The 13,202-nt window shown below is 38.4% G+C and overlaps 1 protein-coding gene across 6 annotated transcripts in view; it reads left to right on the top strand.

Moving 5' to 3' along the window:
* The window catches only part of GREB1 (growth regulating estrogen receptor binding 1), a 105,795-nt gene that overhangs the window by 58,323 nt on the left and 34,270 nt on the right, over positions 1-13,202 (top strand). For 3 of the 6 annotated variants that reach the window (XM_054821623.1, XM_054821626.1, XM_054821627.1), the window contains 12 exons: positions 126-269; positions 1,578-1,703; positions 4,475-4,597; positions 5,476-5,613; positions 5,798-5,983; positions 6,532-6,882; positions 7,561-7,689; positions 9,211-9,336; positions 9,804-10,001; positions 10,091-10,271; positions 12,207-12,399; positions 13,000-13,136. In XM_054821623.1, coding sequence (XP_054677598.1) covers positions 126-269; positions 1,578-1,703; positions 4,475-4,597; positions 5,476-5,613; positions 5,798-5,983; positions 6,532-6,882; positions 7,561-7,689; positions 9,211-9,336; positions 9,804-10,001; positions 10,091-10,271; positions 12,207-12,399; positions 13,000-13,136 — 2,032 coding nt within the window. Of the gene's footprint in view, positions 1-125; positions 270-1,577; positions 1,704-4,474; positions 4,598-5,475; positions 5,614-5,797; positions 5,984-6,531; positions 6,883-7,560; positions 7,690-9,210; positions 9,337-9,803; positions 10,002-10,090; positions 10,272-12,206; positions 12,400-12,999; positions 13,137-13,202 lie in introns of those variants that run through there. The other 3 variants (XM_054821624.1, XM_054821628.1, XM_054821629.1) reach the window with 3 other exon arrangements.

The raw sequence follows: 13,202 nt of genomic DNA, 5'->3' as shown, positions 1-13,202 counted from the left end.
TCGGTTCCTCCCTTCCAAGTGCTGTAACCTCTAAGTAATTCATGTGTGAAATTATCAAAACAAATATGCAGAGAAAAAGCAAATGCTGCTATTGTCAGGGGATAAGAAGTTTCTTTTTTGTTAAGAGTTCAGAGGCCGACAGTCTTCATCCAGCTCCTGCTCAAGCACATTGTTCCAACTGCCAGAAAGTTCGGGCCTCTTGGGAAGCACCTCGAGCGAGCCACTCCCAGCAGCAAACCCAAGTGCTCCAGCTGGGACTCAGCAAACAGGTACCACTTAGAAGGAAAACGTGCTGGGTTTTCACCTACTCTTACTCTTATGTGCATGCATATTTATGTGTACTTGTGTGAATGGAAAGGCAAAGAAATAAGCACACTGCCACATAAAATAAAACAAGTTGAATAGATTTAGAGATATATTACAGATAAGGAAAGCCATCATACATTGAAGGCTTCTTGCTGTCCATTTTTTCCCCTCAGGTTTATGTATAAAAGGTTAGCAAATAATAAAATAGGTGTTCTGCAGCTTGCTCAGAGCTAGGGCAAACCAAAATTTTTTAAAAGCCATTATTTTACAAGTTGCTGAGAATAGGTATTACATTCCTCCAGTTGTTGCTTGTCTGGTCACAGATGACGAATGTTGTATGAACCAGTGTCATTTCAGCTTTTCCTTCTGATCCAGTCTATTTTATGTTATGCCCAGAATCCTTTTACATGGGCATCAGCTTAAAAGCTTCTGGGTTTTTTCTTCTGCTGAGGAAAGTGGCTTTAATATTAAAAAACCCCAAACTAATGATAAGTATCTGTAACATTTTTGTATTAAAAATTCTTTCTGAAACATTTACTTTTCCATTAGCTTCACATAAATGAAAGATGGTGGATGACAGAGGCTAGAGTGATCTCTCTGAGCTTCTTCATAATGAAAACAGCTCTTTAGTGTCTCGTGACTGTTACAGATATTCACACAGGAGAACTGAGGCATAGCTGTTGGTGGTTATATTCTCTCTGTGAGATAGAAGCCTGTTAAATAGTTGTGATCTGGAATATTGGTGCCCCTCCAGAACAAATTATTAATCTCTTCATAACAGCAGACTGGCGCTTTTTTTTTTTTTTTTGTCAGAGGTTACATATATAAAAAAGCTACATTAATTACAAGAATATTAGGCTTGAGAAAATCTCTCTTTTTAATGCAGCATTGTTAAAAAGAAGCTTGGAAAGGGGATGTCAAATTGGAATGGAGGCTTAGGAGATTTTTAGTATATTTTAAACAACCTCACTCATTCTCTTAGCTGGTTCTTGAGTAAACTCCATGTAAGAGCTAGGGTCCACCTGCAAAGAAACTACAGAATCTGACATACATATTTCATTGCAAAATTGGATTTTACCCAGGCACTTAACTGGGAGTCAGATAGCAATAATCTGGTATGAGATCAGAAATGGGTTCGTTTTATTCAGCATTGCATTCACTCTATCAGATCTCCATGGCTCTATTAAATGATCAAGTGATCAGGTTATTATATCAGCTGGGGATCTTGACCTAGAAATGTTTAATGTAAAACTTTGTTTTCTTCTTGCCAGCTGCAGCCATAGATCACATCCCTTCAACAGCAGCATTCAGCTCAGCAGTTTATAATGGCAAAGAATCACCCAAACAACAGTTGGTGAAAAATAACCTGTCTACTCTGACAAGACCTTCAGTGTTAGGTATTTGTATGGATTTGTTGTTTAACAACCCTAAATGCTATATTCCTTGGGTATAATAGAAGCATTGAACAAATTATATCATGAGTGTAATTTCCTGTATGAATAGAAATTGCTATTCCCTTCCAAGTCCTTTCTGAACATAACATTTTTTCTATGTTAATTTTCAGAAAAAAACCCCACTTGTTTACATGTTTTCAGCCATAGCTTTGTTACAGTTCAGATTATTATCTGGAAGTTTTACATTATATTTACAGTTCATTCATTTAATAGAAGTACAGAGTAGATTCTGAATCCAAGTTCTTAAAGAATGTGTCAGTTTGCATCAATCATACCAACAGGTTTTGTGAAGGGAATTAAGAAAGATCTATAAATAATCACTCATAGGATAATTCCTATGTTGCAGTTCACCTTGGGATGGAGCACTAGACTTTGACAACTGGCTCCAAATGTCCTCACTGTCCTCACTGCACCATTATTATCATGACTTGTGTTAATTGTTTTCTGTCACAAACTGTATTCAGTGTCACTGACTTGTTTAAGCAAGACAGTCTTCACTATGGCTAGAAACATGCTATACCTCTATTTTACAGATTCACAGATTCACAGAATGGCAGGGGTTGGAAGGGACCTCTGGAGATCATCTAGTCTAACCCCCCTGCTAAAGCAGGATCACCTAGACCTGGTTGCACAGGATTGCGTCCAGGAGGGTTTGAATATCTCCAGAGGAGGAGACTCCACAACCTCTCTGGGCAGCCTGTTCCAGTGCTCGGTCACCCTCAGAGTGAAGAACTTTTTCCTCATTTTCAGATGGAACTTCCCGTGTTCCAGTTTGTGCCCATTGCCCCTTGTCCTGTCACTGGGCACCACTGAGAAGAGTCTGGCCCCTTCCCCTATATATCCACCCTTTATTTATAAGTATTGATGAGATTCCCTCTCAGTCTTCTCTTCTCCAGGCTAAACAGACCCAGCTCCCTCAGCCTTTCCTCATATGAGAGATGCTCGAGTCCCCTTATCATCCTTGTAACCCTCTGCGGGACTCCCTCCAGTAGTTCCCTGTCTTTCTTGAACTGGGGAGCCCAGAACTGGACACAAGATTCCAGATGTGGCCTCACCAGGGCAGAGCAGAGGTGGAGGATAACCTCCCTCGATCTGCTGGCCATGCTCTTCTCAGTGCACCCCAGGACACCATTGGCCTTCTTGGCCACAAGGGCACACTGCTGGTCATGGAGAGCTTGTTGTCCATCGGGACTCCCAGGTCCTTCTCTGCAATGCGGCTTCCCAGCAGGTCAGCCCCTCGCCTTTACTGGTGTCTGGGGTTGTTCTTCCCTAAGTGCAGGACCTTACACTTGCTTTATTGAATTTCATATGGTTCCTTTCTGCCCAGCTCTCCAACCTCTCCAGATCTTGCTGAATGGCAGCACACCCTTCCAGTGTGTCAGCCACTCCTCCCAGCTTAGTATCATCGGTGAATTTGCTGAATGTACACTCCGTCCCCTTGTACAGACTTATTTTAGAATAAGTCTTCCCAAGTTTCCCTGCTGGCATCACAACCAAATTCTTTTTCTCTGCCCATTTAGGTTCTTGATTTCTTTCTTCCATGCAGCAACAGGTTCTTGCTAATTAATTTCGGATTAATTACTTTCACATAACAACATATCTGCAGGAAAGAGTATCTTGTGCTCTATCTTGTGACTTTTGTCACATTATGCCAGAAAACGAAATGAAAGGATGACTATCACACATGGCTAAATACTGCCCTCATGTGGTAAATGTTTAAAGGACAACGTCATCTTTGAAAACCTGTGCCTTAGGTTTTTCTGCAAGTGAAAAATCTTGTTCTAGATCTGAAGACTTCAGGTTTATTTTTCATTTTGATATCTTTTGAAAAGTAAACTCCCCTTTTTTATATAAGCTTCTTGCTCTGTCTTGAATTTTATGTGGGACTAACTATTCTGCCAGGAGATATAGCCCTGTGAAGTAGTGTTATGATCTTTGCGTAGTCATGTCCAGAAATAGAAAGATCTCAATCTCGCAAAATGCTGAGCAATTCCTGGAGGGCTACTGACTCTTAGTAATTAGAAATACTTGATGTTAGTGGAAACTCATCATTCTAGGAGTTTGCAGGAGTGCACAAGAAGATTCAAGAAATTAATGAAAGAAAATTCAATAAATTAATCATCAGGACCTCCTAGAAAAAATGTGAGAAAGCTATCTTTTTACAGACATCGGATAGGAGGAAAGTGCAGAGGTAATTTGCTAGGACTTAATATGGAATATCATAAACCCAAAGACAGTAACCACCAAGAGGTGGCAAAAATCCTGTAAATAGGAAGACTGTTGAAAAGAACTCAGATCTTTATTAATATCACCCTGAAACCCTTGAAAATTTTATTTTACAGTAAGTTATATGAAACACTGTGTCATGTTTTTAGAAATAAAAGGAGAAAAATACCCATAGTGTTGACTTCAAAATATTAACACGTATAAGCGTTCTTAGTACAGGTCTCATTGTTAGTATGTTATTCTTAGTACAGAGTAAACATTAGTATAAAATTAGTGGTCTGCCTAGACAATTAAGAGTTCCCAGAAATTTAAGCAGGACATAGCAAAGTAAAATAAGAACCATAAAAAATGATTATATTCATGGAGTTGACCCTGCCTACCACAGTACTTAATGCACACATTCAATCTTGCAAAACATACTGAATTACCATGCACAAAACTGAATACATTTTATTCTAATTCTTTTCTGAAATATTCCTGTTATTCAGGCACTTTAACAAATTCAGGGCCTCCAAAAAAGCGCCATAAAGGTTGGTCACCAGAATCTCCATCATCTACTGAAACTTGGAACTTGCAGCTCAACCCACAGGTTCCAAACAGAATTAAAAATGGTAAGCTATAGCCAAGGTAATGATAATGTTTGTTTCACTATTCAGAAAATACTGGGGGAAAAGAGGCAATATTTTAAAGATGTGTGCAGGTTCATATTAGAGTTTTAAAAGGTGTTTGATGTCTACGTGCTCACCTACAGTTAGGTGCTTCTTTTCCATTGATTTCTTTTTGAGGTTCTGAGCTTAACTCTCGGGATCCAGTCATCGAGTCATTATTAATAAACCCCAACAGGCGCCTGAGTCCATCTTTAGACACCGAAACACCTTTGGGATATTAAAATTAGTGTCATAACTCAGGTCAAGGTACCGTCCATTGTTTCAATTGTTTGTCACAGTGCTCTTGGCACTTGGATTTTCTAGTCTAGATACAGACTAGAGTGACGTGCAGTGAAATAAACACACTTTCCCCAAAATGTTTTCTTTTATTGGGCTATTGTTTAAATTAAAATAACCGTAAAGAAGTTATGATTGAGCAAACATTGAATCTTAATTTTTTCTTTCTTGCTATAGCAAGAAAACCTGTTTAGAATCAGTGAAACTAAATATATCATACAGAACACACAAATCATAACTATTTGTGCATAGATATCACATAAGCCTTTGTATTTTTGCATTCATACCTGGAACTGTTTGTTTATAAACATTTCAAAATCTTTAGATGCATGTGTGACATTCAAGGTCGCAACAATATAATTAATGGTCCATGGAAGTTAGCATAATAGTATGGATTGCAGTAACAGCTCATGAAATGTGTAATGTGACCGTAACAAGAATTTAACACTGATACCGACTGTGGGTATCAGGTGATGTTGAATAACTTTTATTTGAGAAAATCATTATTAGACCTGACTCCAGTAATAATATGTCTAAAATCTTAGACGGAGGAAGTGTATCATCTTTACCACATTCTGCTTTGGTGGGGCCAACCTCGTCTCCAATGTTGGGCTCAGGAGAACCGGTCTCAGTTCCTGACAACTTGCTGAAAATCTGTAAAGCAAAGCCAGTTATTTTTAAAGGTAAAAACCCCAACCCCCCCAACAAGACCTTGTATCTTTTTTTGTAAGAGATGTAAAGATCTCTCCTACTGTTAAACATTGCTGAAGCTGTCGATTTTAGAAGGTTTACTATTAAAACTGTTTAATACATACATGGGAAATTAGGGAATTAATGTGATGTGTACAAACATTGTTTATTTTATAGGTCATGGAAACTTCCCATATCTTTGTGGGAACATTAATGATGTGATAGTGAGTCCTTTGTTGTACACCTGTTACAGAAATTCACAGTCTTTATCTAGAGCATATGAACAATACGGCACCTCCACAATACAGCCTATTTCAGAGGAAATGCAGCTCTTACTGACTGTCTACTACCTTGTTCAACTAGGTAAGATTATTTTACATCCAGATAGACAGCAATGAATATATTACTTGCTGGCAAATGAGAAAGGGAATATTAGGGCAGGACAATTTTAAATATCAGTCTTAGGACGTGATATTCAATAATTTCATTTTTTAGTAATGAAACTAAATAATTAGTTCTTGAAGACTTGAAATACAGTCATACAAAGTTCATCTTCTATAATTTGGGACATCAGCAACTAAAAATAAAAAAAGGAAAAGAGCTGTAATTCACTGCTCTTGCATACGCTCAGTGGTTTAGAAGTAGTATGCTGAGACAGGCAGCACTGAACCTCTTAAATGTTTCTAACTACTGATACTCAGGTTTCAATTAGGGCAGCTTTACTTGAGTATCACAGAGGCACTTCAAAATGAAAAATTTTGTTCACATCTGCTAACAGCAACAGAGTCATGCATGCCTAAATCTGAAAGATGATCATCTCTAAAAAAGTACGTATTTTGGAAAAAAATGTTTTTAACTCAACAGTTTTGTTTACTTGTTTCCTAATACTTTCCTCTTAATTTTTTTTTTAGCCTCAGACCAGGTCCCTTTGATTGAGGATTTAGAACAAATATTCATGCGTTCATGGCGGGAATCACACCTGTCTGAAATCCGTCAGTACCAACAGGCTATTCCACAGACCTTTCCCCAAGTGCCCAGCCAGATCACACCGGTGACTTCAGCCCAGCTGCCGTGGCTGGCTGGCCTCGCAGCTAGCTCGTGTAATGACAGTGTCCATATCATTGAGTGCAGCTACTCCCTGGGTGAAGGGCTTTCAGAAATGTTTAAGCTGCTCATTGAAGGAAAATTAGTAAAGACAAACTACGTGGTGATCATATGTGCCAGTAGAAATCGAGCCATTGATTCCTGCATCGTGATAACAGGTAAGATGCCAAGGGTGTATCTCCAGGTAAAACAGAGTAATGCAATGCTATGAGGAGTTTGCTTGGAGCTTCAATAAGCTGCCTCAGAAAGCAGAGCTTTGACCAACAAGTAATGGGTTTCGATGAACCCAAGTTGATGCTGCCCAGTTGGGTCCCTCCCCAGCAAACCACATTCTGCTTGCGTCACCTGTTTTCTCACCAAGGCATCCCAGCCAACACTACTACAAACAAATAATAGCGAGTTAAAGCTCTACTGCTCTGTGTGACTGGGATATTACTGTGAGCAGAGGACCAAACATTTTCTTAGCCTCTAAAAGATGATCTTTCAATGTCATTCCCTTTGACAACCTGTTGAGGGCTATGCTGATAATTAAATAAATGAATAGCCATTCAAAGATTCATTATGAGTGTAAGATAATTGACAATTCCTTTGACTATTTATATGGTCTTTTTATATACTCTATCAACAAATATTTCCTAAACTGGGAAAGAAACACAGAGAATTATAAAACATGAATCTATCTTACAGGTGTCTGGTGCATACATGTATATGAGAGAGAAAAGACTCATTTTTGTGTGTGTGTGGTATTCATTTAACTGGGTAGTATTTTTATTATGACTTGGAGCATTTTTAACTTTAGTTTGAAGTGCTTTCGAAATTACTTTTTTGTCTTTTAGGAAAGTATCAGGCAAGAGTTCTGTCTGAGAGCATGCTCAGTCCTTCAGACTACCAAAAAGAAGTTAATTATCAGCTGGTCACAGGGAAAGTGGAAACTCTGGGGTCCTTCTTTAGCACACTCTGCCCAGGTACCTAACAGGTTATAAAGAGGCATGTTTCCAAGTCCCTGAAACTTCCAAGTCAGAGAAAATAGCTGTGCTCATTACCTTTCCAGAAGCAAGACATTATTAGCAATATATAAAAAATGCAGGACAAAGTTGTGAAAGTACTTTTGAATTGAAATTCTTCCTAAAAATGTCAGTTTCTAAAATCCCTCAGTTTCATTAAAATATGCTAGCAAATAGCTGAGCATACTGTTCTTAGCTATGCAAATCCATCCTTACGCTATGCAAGTCCATATCCATATGAATGTATAAATTCTTTTGTTCTAGGCACAGAATTAATTTTGACCATGATAAAACAGAGTTATTTTATTAAAGGTAGGATTTCCCCTTTCGACTTACCATACTGTGACCTTGATCATGATGCATGGGAAAGAGCGGAAAATTGCAGAGACCCAGGGTTACTGGATCATTTTTTAACTGAGTATACTGAGGGTTCCTACAGGCAGGATTATCTGAGGATAGATCTAGCCACATGGAAAGTTAAACTGTATCACAGAACTAGAACAAATACAGCAGATTTGTCAGTGCTCACGGGATGTCGCAGTGCCGTTTGCCATTCATGTCATGTTGGTAAATCTGTATTTGGATCACAAGAACCCTTCGGAATGTGTCACGATATTTTGAGTGATCACTTAAGAGAAACTCATTTTCCTTGAGCCATCGTGTGGTTCTGTTAGTGTTTCTGCTCTTAGTATATTCAAAGTGGGGTTCTTAAAATCACTTTTGCTATTGCTGTTTGAGCAGAACAAGTAAATGAGCATCCTAAAAATAGTTGCCATCTATATCCACTGGATTGCAATTCATGGGGCAGCCCCTGCCTTTCTGAGCTCAGTGCAGATGTGTTCAAACATCTTTTCAACTGCTAAGAAAATACTGAATACTCAGGACAGGCATGCTGTATTCTCTGCATAACTGTCATCTGTAAGCAGTGCCCCTGCTGAATAAATAGGATATATTTGCAGATTTGTATAGTTCAATAAAACATACCTTGCTTGCTTCAGCATTGTGTGTAGCTGCAAAACTCATATTTCTCTTTCAGCTATATAGGGAATTATTTTTCTTTCTGTCTCTCAAAAATGTTAAAGATTTAAAAATATTTATCAGATTTTCCAAAGCTTCTCGCAGTCCTTATTAGTGAACAGTATAGCTCAATGATCTGAACATAAACTAAACCAGTTTCACGTCTTTGTTGTTGCTGATTTGCTTCAGGGCATTGAAGCTAGTTTTCTACCATCCTCCATAAATGTCCTAGCCAGTGGTCTGCAGAGTTGGTCTGTCATTCCCTAGTTGGATTTGCATTTTATTAGTGATATGCTATGAAAACAGATGCAATAAGAGGGTTCCTGTATAAAACAGCCAATAAGCCAAGGGCAGGATAACTAGCTAGCATGTATAAAGCTCTTTAAGATCTACAAAACAAAGTCAGTATGAAATGCATCTCTTATTAACATGGATGTTTATTCTACTGTCCCTTCAATTTGATAGAAGGTGACATTGATCTTTTGCTGGAGAAATTCTATCAGGAAAACCAAGGTCACATCTCTTCATCACTTTCTGCTTCAGTGAATAAACCAACAGCACTGAATGGAACTGGAACAGCTGTGTGTACGAGTAAGTAAAGAGGATTTTCTAAAGAGGTGACAGAGTAGGGTACTTGAGACCAGGTCTCTGGGTGTGCAGTTAGATCCATCTGGGCAGAGTCCTAGGCTCTTGAAGGCAAAGATCCTGAGGCAAACAGCAACTCATGTTTTGGCATATTCAGACTTACACTAATGGATGTTCTGCTTCATTCCACTGAGTATTGTAGTCTCTGAAGCTGTAAGTCTTACTTCTGTGATAGCAGAACACAATTGCACACATTCACTTTCAGGTCTCAGACATTTAAGAGACTTATAGGAGCAAAATGCCCAAATGCTAAAAGATTTGTTTGCATATTCTGTGTAGATTTTCATAAACTGGAACTTCTGTTCATAAGCAAAGCACCTTAAGGAGTAAGTCAGTCATTCTTTGCCAGACTAACATTTTGTGTTAGATTATACTTTGGGCATATATCTAAACAGAATTTTGCCTTTTTCTAGGTTATGAGATTGAACGACATCAGATTCGTCCATTCCAGCTAGCAGTGGCTCAGAAATTGCTGTCTCATATTTGCTCAATTGCTGACTCCAGCACTCAAAATCTTGATTTGGGTTCCTTCGAGAAGATTGATTTCTTGATTTGTGTTCCACCCTCCGAAGTGACTTACCAGCAGACTTTGTTTCATCTCTGGCACTCAGGTGCTCATTAGTTAGCTTTATTTTAGATTTACAGGAAATTGTGAAATCATTTGTATCTGGAAACACTGTCATTTGTTCCATTTCTTTAGGTATTTTATTAGAACTTGGATTAGAAAAGGAACATCTTACAAAGCAGAGGGTGGAACAGTATGTTATGAAACTAGATGCAGAAGCCCAGATTAAATTCAAAGTCTTTTTACAAAACTCTATGCAGAATCCACATACACTGTTTGTCCTAATCCATGATCACGCACACTGGGATCTAATGAGGTAAGAAAACTGTAACTTATTTTTAGAGAAATTATTATTGTTTGCATTAGCTCTCAAGATCAGCTTTCTGATTTATCCCTTCCTTCATCTTTGTTTGTATCTTTCTGCTAACTCTCTCTTCCCATGAGTTGAATAAACATGTTTTCTTTTAAGGTCCTTCATGACTTATTCTTATCCTGCTTATTATGTTATGCCTCAGTGGAACATTTCAGCTTTCCTTGCTCACCATTCTTATCTCCTTTCAGCCACAGCTATTGTTTTTTTGGCTGGTTGTCATTTGTTCAAAGGAAGCTTCCTGTGAAAGTACACAGAGCTCATTATCTTCTGTCAGTGTCCTCTGGGCTGTAAAACATGCAACACCCCCCCCCCCCCCGCCCCGATGAGTAGACAACTAGTGAGCCAACACTGATGCTTTGGTGGTTTTTTTTTTTTAACTGATTGGAAATTTTCCAGTACAATTTTTTTTTTTCTATCCAGAACCACTGATTTGTAAGAATTGAAAAGTTCTATGGATACATAGTAATGACAGGTAGACTTCTCAGGGAAGCAGGGACGTTTCTGTACAATGTTTACCAAGTTCCCCATCAGCTCACTTGCATAACTCATTGCTTCCCTCCCAGAGCCCTGTTTCCGTGGCTTCTCAACAATCCGCCTGCTGAGAAGTTGGGCTGCTTTTGCTTTCTGGCTCCTGAGGCACTGGGGAGCTTGGAGAATATACTGAATTCCAGAAACACCAACATATTCCAACTTTGGGAGCACGGTAGTGTTTCTGAAACCAAAAACTATGGAATCTTGCTTGTGAATGAAATGGCAAGGTCTTGTCTTTCACACTGGTTGAGAACGATGATTTTCACCAAAACTTTATTTTTATGTGTGAGGGTTTCCTGTTTAGCTCCTCTAAATCTTAGGAACTCACATGACCTGTTACAGCTGTCACAGCCTTTAAGGCATTTATTCATGTAACATCCTGGAGTGGTAGGGAAGTACCTGTATTGCTGCTTAACTCATATTTTTTCCTCTTACCTAATAAAGATATGTAAGTGACAAAAATTTAAGTGACTATTCTGAACAGCAGGATTCATGCCACATAACTGAAGTCAGTTAAACGAGGTGACTAAAATAACTGTAATTGCCTGGGATTGCCTACATAGTCACAACAGGGACATGGGCATCTCTGAAGGCTGACGTACATCATGGGTGGACACAACCAATCTCTGGAGTTACTTATCTCTCTCTGCTGGTAACAGAAGGAGCTTGCAGTGACTAAGCTTGTAACTTAGACACTGCAGGTAAATGCCAAAAATGAAATAGCATGAATTTGGACTGAAGTTTTACACCGGGGCAAGGAATCAACTGTAGGTGTTCCATGATACCGGCATTTGCCGTAACAATAACTATTCATCCCTTTCATCAGAGGTAGTTTCTGTCTCTTTTTTTTTGTTTGTTTGTTTGTTTTGGTTTGGTTTGGTTCTTTTGTTTGAGTTCTTTATTTTTGTTTTGCTTTGATTTTTTTTTTTGGTCAGACTTACTGTTACTGTCTGTCATTTTCTATCTTGATTTTTGTAGGCAAGAATTGTATTTTCTTAACGGCAGCACTAACAATCTGGCCAAAATTACTACAGGACTATGTGTCTATTGGTAACTGCAAAACATCAGCTTCCTTTCATCCTTTATCTCTCATATCCTGATAGCTGTAAGGGTTTGGTAATTTGCTATCTAGGGAGAGTATCAGACTTACAGAAATTTTAAACTGCAGTGAAATAATTTACATTTCTTTTCCCATCCTTCTGTGGAACAAAAACAGGGCAAAGAATAGAGTCCTAAGTTCCTTGTATGCGTTTAACTTCAATTTCACATCCAGGTTAAAGCTATTCCACTGACAAAATGTTCCCTTGTGCTGATCACTTTGGAGAGTTTTGGGTTTCTTTTTTGCAGTGCTATGCATAGCCTTTATCCTCAAACAGAACTGTCTACAGGACTTGTTGATAGACTGTTGAACTGCAGGGAGGTGAAAGAGGCGCCAAATATTGTGACCCTCCATGTGACTTCCTTCCCCTACGCGCTGCAGACACAGCATACTCATATCAGCCCTTACAATGAGATCCACTGGCCTTCTTCATACAGCAATGTAAGACGGATGCTTTGAGGTGCTTTTTTGAGCTTTTCATAAATTATTTTACATTTACATGCTTGATGAAACTGTGGAGGCCCCATGATTTTTGTAAACAAGAATGAACTTTGCATGGTATCTTTTTCTTGTTCAGTCTGTGGCAAGTTCTTTTTCCCTTTGCCTATCCTGTCATTTCTTGCTTTTTGTTCTTTATTCCCTTTATATCTTCTATAAACTATAGTAGCTCTGCTAAAAATCTTTGAGCTACATAAATGGGAACCATCTGAAAATCTGTCTCTAGTGCATTACTGCATAAATAGATGTACTTACATGGATGTTCTTCATATATGTACATATTTATTCCATACATAGTTGCTCTGTCTATGTATACGTACATGTGGGGAGAGAAAAAGAGAAACAAGGAAAAATTGGGTCAAACTTCTGTTCTCTCAAAAAAATTAATTCTGTTTCTTTCTCTCCTTGTTTTAATATGTCTGAGTAGATGTATGCTTATTAGAGAATGTGACTATATATATATCAGATACCAATGGTTAATCAATTGTAAATTAATGATTGATAGACCTTACCTTTATACTTTTATTGCTTCATTTGTTTTAGGGTGTAGATTTATACCATGAAAACAAGAAATACTTTGGACTGTCAGAATTCATTGAGTCCACCCTCTCTGGACATAGTATTCCACTGCTTCGGTATGACAGCTCTTTTGAGGCAATGGTCATGGCTTTGGGAAAGAGGTATGGTACCTCCTTTGTTTAAGACAGGACATTTAGGATGTGCGTTCTAGTGACTTGAGTTACCAG

This window comes from Grus americana, chromosome 3, assembly GCF_028858705.1.
Source record: "Grus americana isolate bGruAme1 chromosome 3, bGruAme1.mat, whole genome shotgun sequence".
NCBI lineage: Eukaryota > Metazoa > Chordata > Aves > Gruiformes > Gruidae > Grus > Grus americana.
Note: the sequence above shows the minus strand (reverse complement) of the source record. Positions and strands in the feature narration are given on the sequence as shown.